The sequence below is a fragment of the Macaca nemestrina genome, chromosome 19 (genome assembly GCF_043159975.1).
Source record: "Macaca nemestrina isolate mMacNem1 chromosome 19, mMacNem.hap1, whole genome shotgun sequence".
Lineage (NCBI taxonomy): Eukaryota > Metazoa > Chordata > Mammalia > Primates > Cercopithecidae > Macaca > Macaca nemestrina.
Window position 1 is genome coordinate 20,889,959 of NC_092143.1, and position 21,303 is coordinate 20,911,261.

At 41.5% G+C, this 21,303-nt stretch overlaps 1 protein-coding gene across 6 annotated transcripts in view; it reads left to right on the plus strand.

The window, feature by feature from the left end:
- The window catches only part of LOC105477048 (collagen and calcium binding EGF domains 1), a 288,584-nt gene that overhangs the window by 48,208 nt on the left and 219,073 nt on the right, over positions 1 to 21,303 (plus strand). Inside the window, exon 2 of one of the 6 annotated variants that reach the window (XM_071085252.1) lies at positions 21,139 to 21,296. The exons of the other annotated variants lie outside the window; for them this stretch is intronic. Within the exon in view, the coding sequence (XP_070941353.1) occupies positions 21,259 to 21,296 (38 nt within the window). The 5' untranslated portion in view covers positions 21,139 to 21,258. The remainder of the gene's footprint in view (positions 1 to 21,138; positions 21,297 to 21,303) is intronic. 6 annotated transcript variants of the gene reach the window in all.

The window sequence follows — 21,303 nt, forward strand, 5'->3', positions numbered from 1 at the left end:
ACTTGCTTCCCGGTGCCAAGGAACACTTCCTAAGTAACTAGAATGTATTTTCCCTGGAACACATTGTAATTGGTGAGATCCTAGGTTCTTTTCTTTCTATAGCTTGGGCTTGGCTGCTCCTTCTGTTCATACCTTTGGAGAAAGGGAATTGAGTAAAAAGTCATCACAATTTTGGATGATATTAAGAAATCCCACCTTATATCCAAATTGATTAGCTGGCTGTGGCCAGGAAAAGATGAGTTCTTAATAAACTTGAACCATTTACCTTAACCCTTAAGTGCTGGACTTTCTCAGGCTATGCCACGGTCGGTCTTTCTTGAAGCTATGTGGATGATGTTCCTCTCCATTGTCCCTGGCATACAGGCACAGGCAAGGAATCTTTGTTTCCTTATCACTCATCTGTTCCTGCTGCTGCTTGGCCACCGAGGACTAAGCCTATTTCCAACTTCAGAGCCCCTTGCCCAGGTACAGGATCAGTGGGGAGGATGGGCTTGTTCTCAGGTACAACCTGCAAGGCAGTGAGAATGGAGAAATTCATGATAAACAAAGATGTTTGGTAACCAGAGGGGGCGGCTGTAACTTCCAAGCAGAAAGAGAGTTAGAGGGAGAAGTGCGGTTCTGGAATGTGTGGTGAGCTTTCCCAGGGCATCAGAAATACTTTACAATTCAAATTCTAGCTGGGATAATAACTTCAGAGGAAATTGTACTTAGTAGTATAAGCTGGTGCTGAGGTCTTCTCTGAAACGATTATCCCGCACACTAACAGGATTAGGCACCTTTTAACGCGCCAGACTTTCTGAACCCAGTCACGTTGGGAGTTTCCCATGGGACCATGAAAAGCTGAAGGGAACAGGAGGCTAAATGTCATTCACATGGAGGACCCTAGGGAGGAAGGGGGTCACTCTAGAGGTCTGGGGAGCCTCTTTTGCTTGGAGTGGAGAGCTTGGTTGCTGCCTCTCGGGTGTGCTGGGCTTGGTTCCTCCCATCCCACCACCCGACTTGGTATCTGGGCAGGGGTGGACAATGGAAACTGCCTTAGTGCTGTATATCTGTTTGTTTGTTTAAAAAAACAGTTCCCTCTTGTGATTCTGAGAATAATTGTGGTTCTGTGAGCAGAAGCTTCTGAGAATTCTGTCTGTAGATTCTGCCATATTTTAAGTCACATCTGTGGCCTTGAAGCTGGGAACCAAGTGGAGGAAGGAGAGCGGACTCTGAAAGGTGGCTCCCAGCTGGGTAGAGATGGCTCACCTGGGCTCCCCCACCCCCAAGTGCCACTAAAACAAGTGGGGAAGGCCTGTCTGGGACCCCTCCCTCCTTTCCCATGTGCCCCTTGAAGACACCCTTCCATGGTCATTTCTGGCCAGTGGGACCCCAAGGCTCTGAGCTCCAGGCCAGAGCCCCAGCCTAGTGACTCTTGGAGTGTCAGCACCTAGACTGGGATGGCCCCAGCCCATAACATGAGCTCTGTGAGTGCTTGGGCATGTGGGCTGCTTGCATCCATCCACCCCCACTTTTTCTTTTGTGTTGTGAGTCAGGAATGAAAGGGCATGGGTTACCATTAACGTCCAACAGCAGCCCGAGGTGGCATGATGTTACATTCGAAAGAGCATGGGCTTTGGGTGCAGCAAGAATGAGGAATGGGAAGCCACATTCTGTCCCTTGCTAAAGTGTAGGCAGAGGGTCTTGACGTCTTGCCTTGACGTCTCTGAGGCTGTTGCCACATCGGTAACACTGGCTGTGAGAATGACGTAGTTGATGTATGTAAATGTCTGTCTGTTGTTATGGTGCTTTATTAACAATAGCTGCTATCACTACATGTAAAGCTTTAACTTATAAAGGACTTTTTCATTTTGGTAAACTTGAGAGCCGGGTGTGGATTTTTGTCTTCCACATCAGTCTGCATCAACTGTTAAATGTTAAACTGCTTTCCGGGGCCGTTTGACATGCAGAGTGTATTTGCTGTGCTCACAGAACTGGTGGAGGGAGTCCCAGCAGGGAGGGGCAGGAGGGGATGAGCCCAGAGGTACAACAACCAGGTTCCAAGGGGCAGTGCACAGATCTCCAGATGGCCACTGTTGTCTATAAGATAATGGGCAAGGATGAAAGTTTCTCATGTCTAATAACAGTCCTGTGCTAGGTTTCATGGAATGCTTTCTGTCCACTGTTGGAAATACACATTGAACTTTGTAAAAAATAGTCTTGATGGACCACTGAGTCATCCTCTCCTCAGACACTCTCCCCCTTCCCCTGTGTTTAAATGCCTGCAGTTAGTTTGAAGTGTGTGTCAGTAGGGATCAAACGTAGATTTATGCATTATCAGGTAATGACAGCAATTAGCATAAGATTCTCACAGCTCTAACCTGGGCATCTCTGAGAGGAGCTAAACTTGGTTGAAGAAATACAAGGCGATGAAAGAGGAAGGGATGCTGGACAGAGCTTAGCCAGTTGGGCCCTGTTCAAAGCCAAGGTCTGGGCTGTGGTGCAGGCTGCACCCATCACTAGCTGAGTTGGTCCCTGGGCACCAAAAGTTCCCCTGTCCCAGCTGCTGATACCTGTGTCTTTTTGTTCTTTTGAGACAGGGGCTTGCTCTGTTGCCCAGGCTGGAGTGCAGTGGCATGATCTTGGCTCACTGCAACCTCTGCCTCCTGGATTCAAGCAATTCTTGTGCCTCACCCTCCTGAGTGACTGGGACTACAGGCATGTACCACCACACCTGGCTAATTTTTGTATTTTTATTGAAGATGGGGGTTTTCTCCATGTTGGCCAGGCTGGTGTCGAACTCCTGTCCTCAAGTAATCTGCCCGCGTCAGCCTCCCAAATGCTGGGGCTACAGGTGTGAGCCCCCATGCCTGGCTGCTGACACCTGTGTTTACAAACTCATCAGCTAAAGGGTTCCAGAAACTGAGGTTAGTCTGTCACAGGGTTCTGTGAGACCCAGCCACCCGGTTCTCGAAGCACTTACGTATCCAGGTCTTTAAAACAAACTAGCAGCTCTGGCTGGCTCAGTTCTTCTCTCTTTTCTCCACCGTTAAATGGAGGGGAAAAGGGAATGTGTGTGTGTTTATGCTCCAGCTGCCTCACACTTACTGAGTAGGCTTCTAACTTGCTCTGCCCAGCAAGCTATTCTCATTGAGGGCCCACCGCTCCCTGTGTTGTATGGGGAGACCTGACACAGGGCAATCTGGATTTTTTTCCATTGTGTTCATACACTTTTCTCATTTTGACCTTAATTTAACTATGTTACATTTCTCTTTGTCACATAGTTTTGATGGTAGGATTTGTTCATATATGGTAGCTCTCTGAGATAGACTGCAGAAGACGGTATATGCAAAACTCCCAACATTTTGTAGTTTTGGGGAATGATCTAGCAGATTGCCTAATTTACTGTCTCCGTGTTCTCCCTCCTACACAATCACACAACATGAGAACACTTTTTTAAATAAATTTTTACTCAAAACTCTAAAGTTGAAAGCTTTGTGCACGTATTTATTCAGAACTGAATTTTTATTCCATCAAAACAATTGAAATGTGTACCAAATAACAGAATTTGAAAATTCTGTCCTCCTCTCCTTATATGTACCTAGTTGCACATTGCACATTTTAATACATTGGAGGTAATTATTCACAGGTGGAGGGATAGGTCTAATATGTGTGCATTTCCTTTGACTGTAGACTGGATTATACGAACTGGACAGAATATTCTTTTTGAAAAAGACGAACACAGTTTTCTGTCAACCCTGTTGTTAGGAACAAGCCTTGCAGAGTAAATTGGGTGATTACAAAGTCTGATTACAAAAGCAGAAAAAATCTGGAAAATACAGAAAACTACAAAGTATAAAAACAATACAACCATAACTGCATCAGACAGGTAGCATTATTGCTGTTTTAGTGCATATCCTTCCAGTCTTTTTTCTATTTATGTATTTCTTGTTATTGAGATCCTGTGGGTACATTTTTTTTTTTCACATAACATAGGGTCATTTCCTGGGCCACTAATTATACAGCCATTTAACTAATGGTGTAATTATATTTGGAGGTTATGTTAAACAAACTCCACTTCATTGCTGAACACTTAAGGCTGAATTTGTTCCGTTACTTAATGTGGGTATTTTTACTTAATGTGGGTAGTTTTAGGCAGAAATGAAACCAAATGTAAATAGGGATTAAAGGAGAAAGTCTGGGAAACTGTTACTAAGATTTTCTTGAGTGTAGCATCAGCTTTTTGCTCTAGTCACTATTTCTGTTATTAGAAAATATCAACTCAGCAGATTCCTTCTGGAATTTAGGTTCCTATCCGTAGGCCCACAGAAAGATCAGAGCCTGTTGCATGGTTTTACTGAGGCTGGTGGTCCCCAGAATTTGATTAGGGGTTATCTTCATATCTTGGACTAAAACGGCTTTCTGGGAGGAAATGCCGCAGTGACCTGATCACTGCCTTAAATTCTGTGTTCATGTTATGCTGGTGGTCCCATTTATAGCTTGGCTGATGGTTAAAGCACATGGACCAGCACCTCATCAGCAGTGAGGCTGGCTGCACACCTGGCTGTCATCGGGCAGTACCGTTTTGAAATCATTGCTACATGAGACTTGTCATGTCTCTGCTGAGAGATTTTTATGGGGAGTGTTTATTCCTCTAGGGTAGCTATTCTTAACCATATTAGGTTAGACCCATTTGAGAGTCCAACCTGGTCACATACACGTGAAATTCTGTGTTTAATCTCACAGGGGTTGTGGTTCCCTAAAGCCCAAACTTATTCCCATGTTGAGAATACTTATTTTAGATGCTGTAAGCTCTGTCCCAACCCAAGACCCTCATCCCTGTCTCACCAGCATGCCCTGGGTGCAGCCATGGCTCCTCTAAATGGCCTTGTAGATTTCCCCTCTTAGAAGCTAGTTCTGGGTCATCCACTTCTGGTTTGGGATCGTCTCTTCCTCCAGGCAGTCCTCTTGGGTGGACTCCCTCTCAGGACAGTCTAGTCCTGCTCCCTTTCCTAAGTCTCTATCTGGCCCACAGGAAACTCTCACTTGTTTGGTCCCGACAAATTCTGACAGTGATCATCCATCAGGATAGCCTTTTAAATTTTCCGTGCATAGTTCCCTATGCCTGACAAACACCAGTGGATCCATGTGCAACTTTAGCTTATTCCCTGGAAACCCTCTAACTTGGTTTAAGGCAAAGGCCTTCTCCAGAGAAAATCTCTACACCTTTTAAACGGCTGTCTTTTGATACCTTTTTTTTTTTTTTTTTTTTTTTTTTGAGACGGAGTCTCGCTCGGTCTCCCAGGCTGGAGTGCAGTGGCGCCATCTGGGCTCACTGCAAGCTCCACCTCCCGAGTTCACACCATTCTCCTGCCTCAGCCTCCCGAGTAGAGTAACTGGGACTACAGGCGCCTGCCACCATGCCTGGCTAATTTTTTTGTATTTTCAGTAGAGATGGGGGTTCACTGTGTTAGCCAGGATGGTCTCGATCTCCTGACCTCATGATCCGCCCGCCTCGGCCTCCCAAAGTGCTGGGATTACAGGCGTGAACCACTGTGCCCGGCCTGCCTTTTAATAGTTTTAAGGCAGGTGATGGGCAGCAAAGCCTGGCTGAACTGGTTTCAAAACCTACAGCTTCCGGGCGGATCACTGCGGGCGGATACAGCTCAGTGCGGAGGTTGCAGTGAGCCGAGATTGCGCCATTGCACTCCAACCTGGGCGACAGAGTGAGACTCCGTCTTAAAAAAAAATAAAAAGAAAGGAAAAAATCCCTACAACTTGCTTAGAATATGGGGGAGGGTGCTGGCTACAGATTATTTTGTCCTAGTTATTGATGTCTCTGGAAAATCTGAGATGGCAGATTTCCATTTGAACATCTTAATGTAGGTTTCTCTTTTCATGGCTGAGATTAGAGAGACCTTGATGGAATGGGATATAGGAAGGCTTTGGATTGGAGGAAGTGCCATAGATATGCTGTGGGCTTCTACAGGGCTGATTCTGAAGGGAAACAGGTAGTTTTAAAATGTGGCTTTTTTCCCTCACTAAGAAGCGGGAGGGACTTGTCTGCCATTGGCGTGATGTTTTTTGTTACCTGTCACACTGAATCTATCCGATGTCCAGATGTAAAGTGCTGGTTTCCAGAAGCCATGTGTGGACTTGTGATATTCTTAGGATCCCTAAATCAGCAGATGACAAATTGGGAGTAAGTGTAGCTTTTTTTTTTAGACGGAGTGTCCTACTGTTTCCAGGCTGGAGTGCAGTAGCGCGATCTGGGCTCACTGTAATCTACTGCCTCAGCCTCCTGAGTAGCTGGGATTATAGGCATGCACCACCATACCTGGCTAATTTTTGTATTTTTAGTAGAGACGGGGTTTCACTATTTGGCCAGGATGGTCTCGATCTCCTGACCTCGTGATCTGCCCACCTTGGCCTCCCAAAGTGCTGGGATTACAGGTGTGAGCCACCGTGCCTGGCCAAGGGTAGCATTTTGATGGGTATAACTTTTCATGCCTATTTATGTCTAAAGAAAATTGAAATAATTCGAGATAATCTCTTTTTCACTGATACTTTGTGAGATGCAGGAAAATCTTTTGTTTGGGATTCAATTTGCTTGTAAATGACTTCAAATGTAGGGATTGGCAAGGATTTTTTATGGGGAGGCATTGTGGGTAGAGTTTCTGTCCACCTGTCCCCCCAAAAGCTGGGAGTTAGTGACAATGTGGAGGGAGAAATAGGAGATATTAGGGGGCATGTGTATACAGAGACATTTCCCTACACGTTGTACCAACTAATTAGAAACTTTTGTTTACCAAATTCTTTAAAATGGCAAATAGTCCTTGAAAAGATTAACTACTGCAGCATTCAGTTAGATAACGCATCTGAAGGGGGTGGTTCTGAAGTAATGGTAAGTGTGACTGGAAAAAATTGTCATTTTGGAGTGTGCAGCAGTTTACCCAAGGACGGGTTAAAGTGGCTTACAAGGAGAGGGTCTGGGGAGGGATGCTTTGTAAGCTGAAGACAGGAAGAGCAGAACTTACACATGGAATCAATAGAGAAGCCTTAGGTGAGCCAGGCCAGTGTATCTCAAATTGTGTTCCATAGACCGGGGGTCCCCAACCGCTGGGCTGCAGACTGGTAGCAGACTGCACAGCCAGAGGTGAGTGGCAGGTGAGGGAGCATTACTGCCTGAGCTCCACCTCCCGTCAGATGAGCAATGGCATTAGATTCTGATAGTGGCATGCACGCTGTTGAGAACAGTGCATGCGAGGGATCTAGGTTGTGGGCTCCTTGTGAGAATCTAATAAATGCCTCATGATCTGAGGTGGAACAGTTTCATCCCAAAACCATCCCCCTGGCCCTCCCTCAAATCCTCATGGACAAATTGTCTTCCATGAAATCAGTCCCTGGTGCCACAAAGATTGGGGACTGCTGCCATAGACTGCTAATCCTATGGGAGGCTCCAGAGGTGGGGGAGAGGGCCTGGGCCAAATACATCTGGGAAAAGCTGCTTGTATCCCTGAGTTGGGCTTTCATGGTAGATATTTGCATGTTAAAGGTTCTGAGAAGACTGCAGTTTCAAAACCTGTTCAACCTCACCCCACCCCCACCCCGCTTTCTGAGACAGTCTCACTCTGTTGCTCAGGCAAGAGTGCAGTGGCATGATCTTGGCTCACTGCAACCTCTACCTCCATGGGTTCAAACGATTCTCCTGCCTCAGACTCCTGAGTAGCTGAGATTACAGGTGTGCATCCCCACACCTGGCTAATTTTTTGTATTTTTAGCAGACATGGGATTTTGCCATGTTGGCCAGGCTGGTCTTGAACTCCTGGCCTCAAGTGATCCACCTCGGCCTCCCAAAGTGCTGGGAATACAAGCATGAGCCACCATGCCTGGCCTAGTAACTTGTTTGACTTAAAGAAGCATTTCCCTAAACCACTTGAACAAAGAACACATTCCGCCCCAAGTGTTAGGACTTGTACATTTGGGATAGCAAGTGCCCTACACTTTGAGAGGTTTAAACTTCCAAAACAGTTGCTTTTCAAAAATGCTTTTTGAAGTCCCACTAAATTGCATTCAAATCAGTGGAGTATTTGCTCAAATAGTGTTGATGGTGGCTTGTTTTCTGTACTGTGAGCATCAGTTTGAAAATTAGAGTCAAATATTTAAGGTCTGATTTAAAAATGGGATGAATAATACTAGATTGGGATAAATAACATGAAATGTGCAATTGGAAAATGTATTTGCATCTAATGGCAGATAAAGGACATCTGGGAGGAGGCAGTATAAGAAAGCAGTTGATGAGAAGTCATCAGAGTGCAGACTGGTACCATCCACCCAACCATCCTGTGGTGAACTGCTTAATTTTTAAAACAACCATTTGCCTAGAACATTTTCTCTACTGTAGCCCTCTACGTTTGACATACATTTTTCCTTCATTGTATTTTATTTTTATTGTCATTTTTATTTTTTGAGATGGAGTCTCACTCTGTCACCAGGACTGGAGTACGGTGGCACGCTCTTGGCTCACTGCAGTCTCCGCCTCCTGAGTTCAAGCAATTCTCCTGCCTCAGCCTCTCGAATAGCTGGGATTACAGGCACCTACCATCACACCTGGCTTTTTTTTTTGTATTTTTAGTAGAGATGGGGTTTCACCATGTTGGCCAGGCTGGTCTCGAACTCCTGATCTCGTGATTTACCCTCCTCGGCCTCCCAAAGTGCTGGGTATACAGACGTGAGCCACTGCGCCCGACCCATTGTATTCTTGAGAGTCATTCCTTTGATACAGTTGACTATTTTCACTGCAGCCCAGTATTCCATTGTGTGCAAATGTCTATGTTGATAGACATTTGGATTGTCCCTAGACATCTGTTTTCCTTTTATGATACTGCTGCTGTGAACCTTCTTACAGGTGCCTCCTGGTATGCATGTGCACGTTTTTCTAAAGGATGTCTCCAAGGAGGGACCTACACAGTCATGGAGGGGGATGTTCGATTTTGCTGGAGAACTATTTTCTCTAGTGGTGGTGTCAGTTTACACTCCTACTAACAATGGAAGAAGACTGCCGTTATTTCACCTTCTGGACAATTGGCACTGTGATCATTTTTTGTCATGTGGGTATAAAATGGTATCTTTGGAGTTTTGATTTGCATTTATCTGATTCTTAATGAGATTAAGAACATCTTTCTGAGTTAATGGACAATTTGCATTTCCTCCAGTGAAATGCCTTTTACGTATTTCTCTGTCAGATTGTTTTTATTTTATTGATTCATTGATTCTTTACAGATTTTAATACTAATACTTTGTCAGGTTATGTGCTGCAGAAAGTTTATGGGTTTTTTTGATGAAAAGAATTTGAATTTTAATGTTATCGATTTTATCTGCCTTTTTCCTTCATGGCTTACACATTTTTTTTCTTAATATCTACCTGCATTCCCTCCTAAAGTTTTATAGTTTTACCTTCTCCAATCCATGTAGAATTTTTTAATGTGAAGTATGAGATAGGAATCCAGCTGCATTTTTTCCCTGATGGGAAGACAGGGTCCAAGCCTCACTGATTTTAATGCTTTCAGTCCTCCACACCATCGAGCCTCACCGATTTTAATGCTTTCTGTCCTTCCATACCATCACTCACTTTTTCATGTGTGCATGTTATCCATTTGGACTTTTGATTTTGTTTCATTCACCTCTTTGTCTATTTCTTTACCAATATCAAACTATTTTGATTACTTACTATATGTTTATTTATCTTTATCTGGTAGAAGGCGATCTCTACTTTGTTTTTCAGGAATATTTTGGTGGTTCTTGGACATTTGCACTTTTACTTCTAACTTAGGTTCAGGGGTACATGTGCAGGTTTGTTTATATAGGTAAATATTGTGTTATGGGGGTTTGGTGTACAGATTATTTTATCACCCAGGTAATAAGGATAGTACCCAATAGGTAGTTTTTCAGTCCTCACCCTCCTCCCACCCTCCACCCTCAAGTAGGCCCCAGCATCTGTTGTTCCCTTATTTGTGTCCATATGTATGTGATGTTTAGCTCCCACTTAGAGGGGAGAACATGTAATATTTGGCTTTCTGTTCTTTTGTTTGCTTTTAGCTCCATCTATGTTGCAAAGGACATGATCTTTTTCTTTTTTTCAGCTATGTAGTATTCCATGGTGTGTATACCACATATTTTTTTAATCTGTTGTAACGTTGGTGGGCATTTAGGTTGATTCCATGTATTTGCTATTGTGACTAGTACTGTGATGAACATATGTGCACATGTTTTTGTGGTAGAATGTTTTTTATTTATTTGGGCATAGTAGTAATGGGATTGAGGGGTCAAACAGTAATTCTGTTTAAAGTTCTCTCAGAAATCACTAAATTGCTTTCCACAATGGCTAAACTAATTTGCATTCCACTAGCAGTGTAGGAGTATCCCCTTTTCTCTGCAGCCTCACCAGCGTCAGTTATTTCTTAATAATAGTCATTCTAACTGGTACGAGATGGTGTCTGCTTGTGGTTTTGATTTGCATTTCTCTGATCAGGGATATTGAGCATTTTTTCGTATGTTTGTTGGCCATGCATCAGTCTTCTTTTGAAAAGTGTCCATTCATGTCCTTTGCTCCACTTTTTAATGGGGTGGTTTGGTTTTTTGCTTGTGAATTTAAGTTCCTTATAGATTCTGGATATTAGACTTTTGTCAGATACATAGTTTGTAAATATTTTCTCCCATGTTGTAAGTTGTCTGTTGTGTTGATAGCTGCTTTTGCTGTATAGAAGTTGTTTATTCTAATAGTTTAATTAGGTTCCATGTGTCAATTTTTGTTTCTTTTGCAATTGCTTTTGGCATCTTTCTCATTATGTCTTTGCCAGTTCCTATGTCCAGAATGGTATTTATTAGGTTACTTCCAGAGTTTTTATAGTCTTAGGCATTATGTTTAAGTCTTTAATCCATCTTGAGTTGATTTTTGTATATGTGTAATGAAGGGGTCCAATTTCAGTCTTCTGCATATGGCTAGCTAGTTATTCCAGTACCATTTATCGAATAGGGAGTCCTTTTCCCATTGTTTGTTTTTGTTGACTTTGTTGAAGATCAGATGGTTGTAGGGGTATGGCATTATTTCAGGGCTCTCTGTTCTGTTCCATCGGTCTGTGTATCTGTTTTGGTATCAGCACCAAGCCGTTTTGATTATTGTAACCTAATAGTTTGAAGTCAGGTAATGTGATGCCTCCATCTCTCTTCTTTTTGCTTTGGATTGCCTTGGCTATTCAGACTCGTTCCATAATGAATTTTAAGATAGTTTTTTTCTAGTTCTGTGAAGAATGTCATTGGTAGTTTCATAGGAGTAGCATTGAACCTGTAAACTGCTTTGGGCAGTATGGCCATTTTAATGATACTGATTCTATCTGTGAGCGTGGAATGTTTTTCCATCTGAGTCATCTCTGATTTCTTTGGTGTTTTGTAATTCTTTCTGTAGAGATCTTTCACCTCCCTGTTCAGCTATATTCCTAGATACTGTATTATTTTTGTGGCTGTTTTGAATGAGATTGCATTCTTTATTTGGCACTTTGGCTTGGTTAGCATATAGGAATGCTACTGATTTTCATAAATTGATTTTTTTTTCTATCCTGAATCTTTGCTGAATTTATCAGATCAAAGAGCTTTTGGGCAGAGACTATAGGGGTTTCTAGGTATAAAATCATGTCATCTGGAAACAGGGGTAGTTTGATTACCTTTTAATAATTTGATGCCTTTTATTTCTTTCTCTTGCCTAACTTCTGGCCAGAACTTCCAGTACTGAGTTGAATAGAAGTGGTGAAAGAGGGCATCTTTGTCTTGTGCCAGTTTTCAAGGGGAACACTTTCAGTTTTTGCCCATTCCGTATGATGTTGGCTATGGGTTTGTCATAGATGGCTCTTATTTTGCAGTATGTTCCTTCATTGCCTAATTTGTTGAGTTTTTAACATGAAGGAGCATTGACTTCTATGAGAAGTCTCTTCTGCATCTATTGAGATAATCATACGGTGTTTGTCTTTATTTCTGTTTATGTGATGAATCACATTTCTTGATAAGCGTATGTTGAATCGTCCTTGAATCCCAGGGATAAAACCTACTTGATCATGGTGGATTAGCTTTGTTTCTTATTTTTAAAGACAGGGTCTTGCTCTGTCACCTATGCTGGAGTGTGGGTTGTGATCAAGGCCCACTGCAGCCTTGGACTCCTGGGTTCAATCCATTCTCCCACCTCAGCCTCCACTCCTGGGACTGCAGGTGCACACCAGCATGCCTGGCTTATTTTTGAATTTTTTTTAGAGACAAAGTTTTGCCATGTTGCTCATGCTGGTATTGAACTCCTGGGCCCAGGCAGACCTGTTGCTTTTGGATGCCATTTACCCTCTTAAATTTTACAATTAGTCAAGTTCTGCCAAAATAATTTGCACCAAAAGTAATTGAATCTAAAGGTTAAAATAAACCAGTTACTCTCAAATTAGATTTCTTATCTATGAACATAGTGTAATTATCTAGTCTTAAAAATTCTTTAATCTTTTTATGAATTGTTCTTTCTTTTCTGTAAAAAGCATGTCTTTTGCTAGACTTACTCCAAAAACCTAATTTTGATATTATAAATGCTATCCTTTTAAAGTTGTATTTGTTTTTTCTTGAAGAGATATGTGAATGAATTTAAGATCTGGGCTATGTGTGTGTGTGTGTGTTTTGGTAGCCTGTGATTGTGATAACTTGTAGATTGTATTGGGTTTCTATAAGAGCAAGTATATCAACAGGTGAGTTTATTTTTTCTAAGCTTTATATATTTTTCTTGTCTCATTAGTCTACTTGAAATCTGAGTGGTTCTCAAACTTCAAAGTGCATCAGAATCACTTGTAGAGGGCTTATTAAAACACAGGCTACTGAGCTTCACTCTGAGTTTCTGATTCAGTGGGTCTGGGGTAAAGCCAGAAAATGTGCGTTTACAGCAAGTTCTCTAGTGATGCTGACGCTGCTGGTCCAGGACCACACTTCAAGAACCGTTGCTCTAGTACACTGTGCAGTAGAATTGGTGGAAAAAAATTGATATCCTTATGTTGTGCTGATCTTGAAATGCTTTAGACATTTCACCACAAAGTTTATTTGCAAGCATGGTTTCTATGTGTGTGAAAGTTCTCTATTGGTTATAGAAGCATAAATCCATTCTTTACTTGCTAAGAGTGTGTTATTTTGAAATCACTGTCAAATTTTATTGATCACCGTTTCATTTTTTTGAGATAACATGATTTTAAACAAACTCTGCATTCCTAAGGTAAACCCATTTTGTTCGTGATGCCTTACCTTTATTATACATCATGAGAAACAGTTTTCCAATATTCTATATCTACGTTCCTAAAATTCTCCTGCAATTTTCTTTTCTCATGGTGTCTTTGGTTTTGTTATCCAGGTTATGCCAACCTCAAAGCTCATTAAAAGCTGTTTCCTCTTTTTCTATTTTTTGAAAGATTTTGTGTAACTAGGATTATTTGTTCCTTGCATGCTTGGTTAGAGCTTGCCTAGGAAGTGCTCCAGGCCTAGTTTTTATGTTGTAAAAAGATTTTTTTTTTTTTTTTTTTTTTTTTTTTTGAGACGGAGTCTCACGCTGTTGCCCAGGCTGGAGTGCAGTGGCGCGATCTCGGCTCACTGCAAGCTCCGCCTCCCGGGTTCCCGCCATTCTCCTGCCTCAGCCTCCTGAGTAGCTGGGACTACAGGCGCCCGCCACCGCGCCCGGCTAATTTTTTGTATTTTTAGTAGAGACGGGGTTTCACTGTGGTCTCGATCTCCTGACCTTGTGATCCGCCCGCCTCGGCCTCCCAAAGTGCTGGGATTACAGGCTTGAGCCACCGCGCCCGGCCTGTAAAAAGATTTTTAATTGAATTCACTTTACTGAATGGATGCAGAAATATTCAGGTATTCCATATCCTCTTGAATTACTTTTATTAAGTTGTATTTTACTAGGAATTTGTTCGTGTTTCCACAATTTTTAAATCACAGTTTAAAATTTTATAGGCATGAAATTCATTACATTTTAAATCGGTTGCGTCTGAAGTTATGCTCCAATTGTGATTCCTAATATTGTCGTCCTTTTGTTTCCTCATTAATCTCTCCAGAGGTTTGCCTGGTTTATTCCAAGGAACAAACTTTAACAAGTTATTTTTTTCATTCCTTTGTACACCTTAGCTTTCTTTATTCTACTTTACCCGTAGGCTAATTTTGTTTTATCTGTCCTTCTGGGGTGGGTGGGTGTGTGGTGTGTTTCACATTTGGATTGACTGAGATTTTAACACACCTCTTTGTAATTGAGGGGTAAGTCGGACTATTAACATGTTTTATCACTTTTCTTGTTCTGTTGTGTTTCATTTTAGCAAAGCCTCTAATTTTAATTTTATTGGATCAAGAATTGTAGCATCATTAAAATGTGAGAGACTAATAGTGAAAGATACAGCACCAAGGATAGAAATACTAAAGATCATGAAAAATTAAGATCATGTTGTTTGTCATAAGACAAAGTGAACTTGATTTATAATTGTTTGTATAAATTCCAAATGTACTGCTGGGATTCAACCTTTTGAATTATGTGTGCAGATTATTTACATAACTCCCATTCTTAATATTTCCTTAAGGTAATGCATTGGGAGAACTCTAATTACAGTTCTAGCATTTGTTGAAAATTCTGCTTCAAAAACTTGTAGAATTTTACCTGGAGGAATTTTTATACAAACCTCAATAGAATATTAGAAGTCACACCAAAGATTAATGATAATTATTTGTATTGAAAGACACTATCAAGGTAATCACTGCTTTCCAGTGTAAATGCTATTGTCATCCAGTATTTTAATTCTATCTTATTTTCCTTCCACAAGTTAGATACTATTGTTAATTTTACAGTCCGTATCTGTTTAGTGGTATCCACATATAAACAGATTCTCTCTTGTTCACTATTCCCTCTGTCTTGAATCTTTTATGTTGGATAATATTCTTTCTGTCCAAAGTATGTTTTGAAGACTTTCCTTTAGTGTGAGGATCTGTTGGTAAACGTTCTGTTTTGTTTCTCTATGAATGTTGGTTTTACTGCATTCTTGAAAGAGGCCTCTCATTTCTTGGAATATTAAATGTGTGGTAAGTCTTGCTCTGTCTAGGTTTCCTTTGTGTTTGTGACTTTTGACCGTAAGTCCTTGTCCTTGGATCTTTATGTGTGAATTCCTTGGAATTCGTAAGGCCTTGGAAAAAAGTTGTTTCCTTCAGAGAATTTCTGATCTCATCTCCAGATGCCTAGATCTGGGACAACTTCAAAATGTATTGTTGTGTGCATTTCACACAGACCTATTTGAGGCAGGTCTCTGGTTAAAAGTGTTTCCCTCTTATCTAGGTAGTGCCAAGATATAAATGACTCTTTATCCTAAATGCTTTTTACCTTTTTGCCTCAATGTCTATTTTGTCTTGTTTGAATATAGCTTTCTTTCCTCTTCCACCCCTCTCCTCTGTGTCTGTGTTCTATATTTTAGATATGCTTTATGTAAGGAGTTCAGAGCTAGAGCTTTGTTTTTTTTTTTTTTTTTTTTTTGCGACAGAGTCTTGCTCTGTCACCCAGGCTGGAGTGTGGTGACATGATCATGGCCTTCTGAGTAGCTGGGACTACAGGGGCCCACCAGCTAATATTTTTCTTTTTTGGTAGAGACAGTCTAGTTATGTAACCCAGGCTGGTCTTGAACTCCTGGGCTCAAGCTGTCATTCCCACCTCAGCCTCGTAAAGTGCTGGGATTACAGGCATGAGCAGCTTAGAATTTGGTTTTTAAAATCTAATCTCTTTTCTAAAACTCTGTTGCCGTTTCTGATCAATTATTTCTGCCATGTCATTTTGTGCTTTTTTTTTCTATGCAGCTGCTGCCTTTATTTTACTTTCCTATCTTGCGTTTTTTAAAATCTAAAAATATTCTTCCTGTACAGTTTTTGGAAATTAGACATTCCATTTTCAGACATTAGTGGGTTACTCTTAGGTGAACAATCAGTTTTATGTCTATTGTTCACAAATACCCTTTTCTCTTCCTGAATAATACAGTAGTTTATTAGAATATTTTAATTTTGATCATCGTCATCCCTTTCCATTGTATCTGTGATTTTTTGATCAGTATTTTGGATGTATCTTTATTTCAATTCCCAGAAATTAGATTTTTTTAAAATACTGGTTTTCTAGTTGATTTTAAAAAAATTTCTCCACATTTACCAGTTTGCTTGTTTTTCCTTATTTCATCTCAGTTTTCCCTTTGAGATAATTATTATTTCTGATGAAATACATCCTTTAGCAAGTCCTATGGTGATGTACTGTTTGTACTTTACTTTACTTTTTTTGTTTGCTAAAAATACTATTTTGCTTAATTTCTTGAATCAGTTTAGCCATATCCACAATGCTAGATTAATAGGATTTCCCATCAATACTTTGAGGTTATGATTTCATTGTCATCTGGCCTCCGTTTGTAGCTGCAAAAGTCTAATATCAAAATGTCATTGCTTTGAAGTAATCTATCTCTTCTCTGCCTTTAAAGTGGCTTTGCTGTCTCTACTTTTTACTCTGCTTGTATCTAGGTTCCTTCTTTCCCCAATTACAATTTCTTGTGCTCTCAGAATCTGAAGATGTTTGTTTTTCATAAATTCTGGAGAACTCTCAGCTGTTATCTCTTCAACTACTGCCTGTTTCTTCTTTCTTTTGGGTGTCTAATTAGACGTATGTTCAACCTTCTTGTTCCATCTCCCTGTCTCTTAATCCCTCTTTCATTTTTTTCCTCTTTGTGCTATGTACTGGGATGTTTCCTCAAGTAGGTAATTCATTCTTTAACTGTGTCCACTCTATCTGACCTATTTGAGTGTTTAGTATCAGCAATTATATATTTTGCATATGTAAAAATTGTTTCTTTTTCAAATCTTCCTGGTCATGTAACTCTTGTTCCTCACTCATGTTTTAGTTTCATTATTTAAATAAATGATACTTCTAATTTATTTTATACTCTGCATTTGAAGATGCCAATCTGAAGTCCTTGGGTATGCTAATTCTCTCTTGCTATTTCTTGTTTTTACCAGCTCTAGCTCAGAGTTTTGCTCTCTTCAGTATTTTTCACTTTTTATTGGGAACCCACATTTAACCACCATAATCTGTGGCAGTCCAAAAGTCCCTGGCTTGAGAGCAGGCCTCCACAGGACACTTGTTTGCTTCTGCCAGAAACCTGGAAGTGCCTTCAAATTGAGACCACTTTTGGTTAATGTTGTAGCTTTAGGGATCACAGGTCATGCATTCAGTCTAAACGCAATCCCTGAAGCTGTGTGGACACAGATCTATGATGATAGATTCACAGTGGGGAGGCCTTTTCTCTGTCTACAGCTAAGGCCCAAATGAGTAAATTTCCCTGCTGCTTCCCCTTGCAGAGCTTTTTTTGTTTTGTTTTGTGTTTGTGGTTTTTCAAAGCCATTGTTTCATTAAGAGTATAGCCCTTTGAGGGCCTCATTTCCATTTTGCAAAATGATTATACTTGACTTCAGTTTGAGTTTTAGCTTATCACATTTATTCCAGATTTTTCTCTCCAGTTGGATTCAAGTCCCTAGTATGTTTAGGCTGTCGAGACCCCAATTTCTGAGAAGTCCTTTACTTCTTTCTCACATTTAATGCAGTTCCTACAATTTCGTAAGTAGATCTGCCAGACCTGTCTTAGTTCCCATATTGGCCATGTCTACCTTGGGGTCACACATAGGTATCCATAACTTGATAAATATTTTCCTATGTTAAGTCAAGATATCACCTTTGTTTTGGAGTTTATGCAATTATAAAATTGGTCACTTATGTTTGGGTCCCATGCCGAGTGGAATGTTGATACCATAAGATAATTCTAATACTTCAGTATAAAATTTTATGCATAGGTTTTATTTTCTTAAAAAAACCTAAATTATAGATGAGTGTGTGTATTTAATTTAGGAAGAAGCAGCCTGTCTTTGAATGGATTGACTTCATTCTGTTGGCTATTTGACCTCTTAACAATGTAGGCAGTTCTCTCAGTGTTTTGCCTCTAGGGTCATTGCTGGCTGAGTATCCTTTATTAACTGCATGAGAGATCCAGAGGAGCCTGGAAACACGGCTTAATGAAATGTACAGATGATGATAGAGGAAGGCCATGTTCTGTTCTCAGCATGGGCCCGAGTGCAACAGCAAGAGGAAGAACTAAAGCTGTTGGCAATAAATAATAAAACAATACGCCTGAATTCGGACCAGAGAAAACTAATGTGCCCCTGGAAAAATGATCTGCAGTGATTCTCAGAGCAGTGATCTTGGAGGGAGAACTAGACCAGAGAGGAAATGTAAGAGCTGGGAATGGAGAATTATACCATTGTTATTTTCAGTTAGTTGGTTGCAAGCTTAGCAGCATAAGAATAAGGAAGTTTTAGTCTTTCTTGTTAATTAAAAAATATCATCCTTGTGTAATTGCATAAATACTTGTGTGGTGCTTCACTGCTTCAAACCTGCTTTTTACATTCATCACCACAGCTTATTTTGTAAGACGTTGTCCCTATGAGCTCCCAAAGTGTGAGTTATTGAGAGCTGTGCCCAGGGAAGGAGGAGGAGGCTGTTTGGATTGTTCCCTTTTACTAATTAAATCACTTAAGCATGGAATGCTTAAAGGCAGTTTTAAAAACATTAGTCTCAGAAGGTAATGCCTGACTTGTCCCTTGCAGTCCTGCCCTTGGTCCACTCTCCTATGCCCTTCTGCTTTAGAAGATCATTCCTGGCCAGGCATGATGACTCACAGCTGTAATCCCAGCACTTTGGGAGACAGAGGAGGGTGGATTACCTGAGGTCAGGAGTTCAAGACCAGCCTGGCCAACATGGTGAAACCCCGTCTCTATAAATAAATAAATAAATAAATAAATAAATAAATAAATAAAATTAGCCAGGTTTGGTGGTGTGCACCTGTAATCCCAGCTACTCAGGAGGCTGAGGCAGGGGAATTAGCTTGAACCTGGGAGGTTGGAGGTTGCGGTGAGCCGAGATCGTGCCACTGCACTCCAGCCTGGGCCATAGAGTAAGACTCTGTCTCAAAAAACACAAAAACAAAACAAAACAAAAACTTAAAGGCCGGGCACAGTGGCTCACGCCTGTAATCCAACCATTTTGGGAAGCCGAGGCAGGCGGATGACCTGAGGCCAGGAGTTCGAGACCAACCTGGCCAACATGGTGAAACCCCATCTGTACTAAAAATACAAAAATTAGCCAGGCGTGGTGGCAGATGCTGGTAATCCCAGCTACTTGGGAGGCTGAGGCACGAGAATCACTTGAACCCGGGAGGCAGAGGCTGCAGCGAGCTACTGCACTCCAGCCTGGGCAATAGAATGGTGAAACCCCATCTGTACTAAAAATACACAAATTAGCCAGGCGTGGTGGTGGATGCCGGTAATCCCAGCTACTTGGGAGGCTGAGGCACGAGAATCGCTTGAACCCGGGAGGCAGAGGCTGCAGCGAGCTACTGCACTCTAGCCTGGGCAATAGAGCGAGACACAGTCTCAAAAAAAACACAGATTGTTCCCAATTGTCAGGTCCCAGCCCAGAATGTCTGCCTACAAATGAGCCCTTCCTTGGCTGCTCAGCCCTCAGTGCCCTCGTGATCCTGAGGCCGTTGTGCCATTTTGGGGGTCCTTGGTTTCCTCATCAATGAAATGAATAGCTTGGGAGGACTCCAACACTGAGACTGTGGAGATCCCTACAGCCCTTTCTGCCTAGAGCAGAAAATTCAGTGCTTAGTTATTTGTTCTCTTGTTTTGACCTTAAAGCTTTTGCAGGTTGGTCTTGGCTTCTCAGCAGTATTTTAATTCTTAAGGACATCTGTGTTGGATTTTGTGGACACAGGACACAGCAGCCCAGTGCTAAATACAGAGTAGATACTAAATGGAATTGTGACTGTTCTAGGTTTTTGGCATCTTACATTTCCTATGATCTTCTTACTCTAAGATGCCATCCAAACCACCAGGACTTCACTTTTAAGGGTCCTAATTCTAGTCAGTTTGTCAGACCCCAAATTTCTACCTCTCTGATGCAGAGCTGCCACCTAGTGGGAAAAGGTGGCAACTCTAAGCTATTTAGTGCCCAGTGCTCCTTAAGCTGGTGTTACTTGGTTTAATTCAAGAGGTCAAGAGGTAGGCATTTTGGAGTGAGTTGCAGCAAAGTGACTTGAACCATGCTGCTCTCACATAGTCCAGTAGGCTACAACCTGCATGGTGTGATTTGCAGGTAGCTGATCTGGGCTCTACTGCGCAGAGATCCTTATTTCAATGGCCTTTGACATCTAGCATTAGAGGCTCATTCCATAAGTGCCTTTTAATCTTTTGGAGTGTTTCCGTTGATCCCAATACTATGTTGTCCTCTCTCATTATTTCCTGGATTCAAGTCAGGGCTCTATGTAGCAAGTGAAAGAAACCCAACTCAGACTTGTTTACAGCCAACAGAGGAAGTTTATTGGCTTATGTAACTGCAAATCCTAGGGGTAGGCTGGCTTCAGGCAGCCTGAAACCCTATCATCAGGATTCAGCCTCTTTCCCTTGGTTCTGCTCATGAAATTACTTTCTGGTGCTCCCCTCTCGCTATCCTTTATGGCTTTTCTTTCCTCCAGGTTATAGAAAAGTACTGGAATTTACTCTTGTTGAACTACATATCAATCTTTGAACAACTGCCATGGTGAGAGTGGGCAAGTAAGTTGTATTCTGGTTGGCCACATCTGGGTCATGGGACCACCTGAATTGCATAAGATGACAGGAAAAGTCGTCGTTCCCCAAAAGAAAATGGAAGTACCATTTCTAAAATGAAGCTTGGATGCTACACAAGCTAAAAGAACAGACATATATGACCTTGGCCATTGTATGTGTTTACTCATTGCAGGCAATGTGCCATTTCCTTTGATATCTGCCAGTATTTGTGCATTGCTAGATATCTAAATGGGCTTAATTAATGGCTGATTGATTGAGTTGATGGGTAGGGAGGCCAGTGAGCACCTGAATCCCACTGGGTACAAAATCAAAGATATATTGTGTGGGTAATCTAAGAACAACCCTGTGATGGTTTTAAAACATGAACATGCAGCCTTGTTCATTGGGACCCTTGATCTTGGAGCCTAGATCCACCACTTAGGAGGTTCAACCTGAGAACATCATGCTGGAGAAGTCACACTTACGTATTCTGGTGGACAATCCCAGCTCAGCCTTCTAGCCATCCTTGCAAAGATACCAGACGTGAGAATGCTGGCTTGCATCCTCCAGCCCAGCCCATCTGCCAGGTGAGTG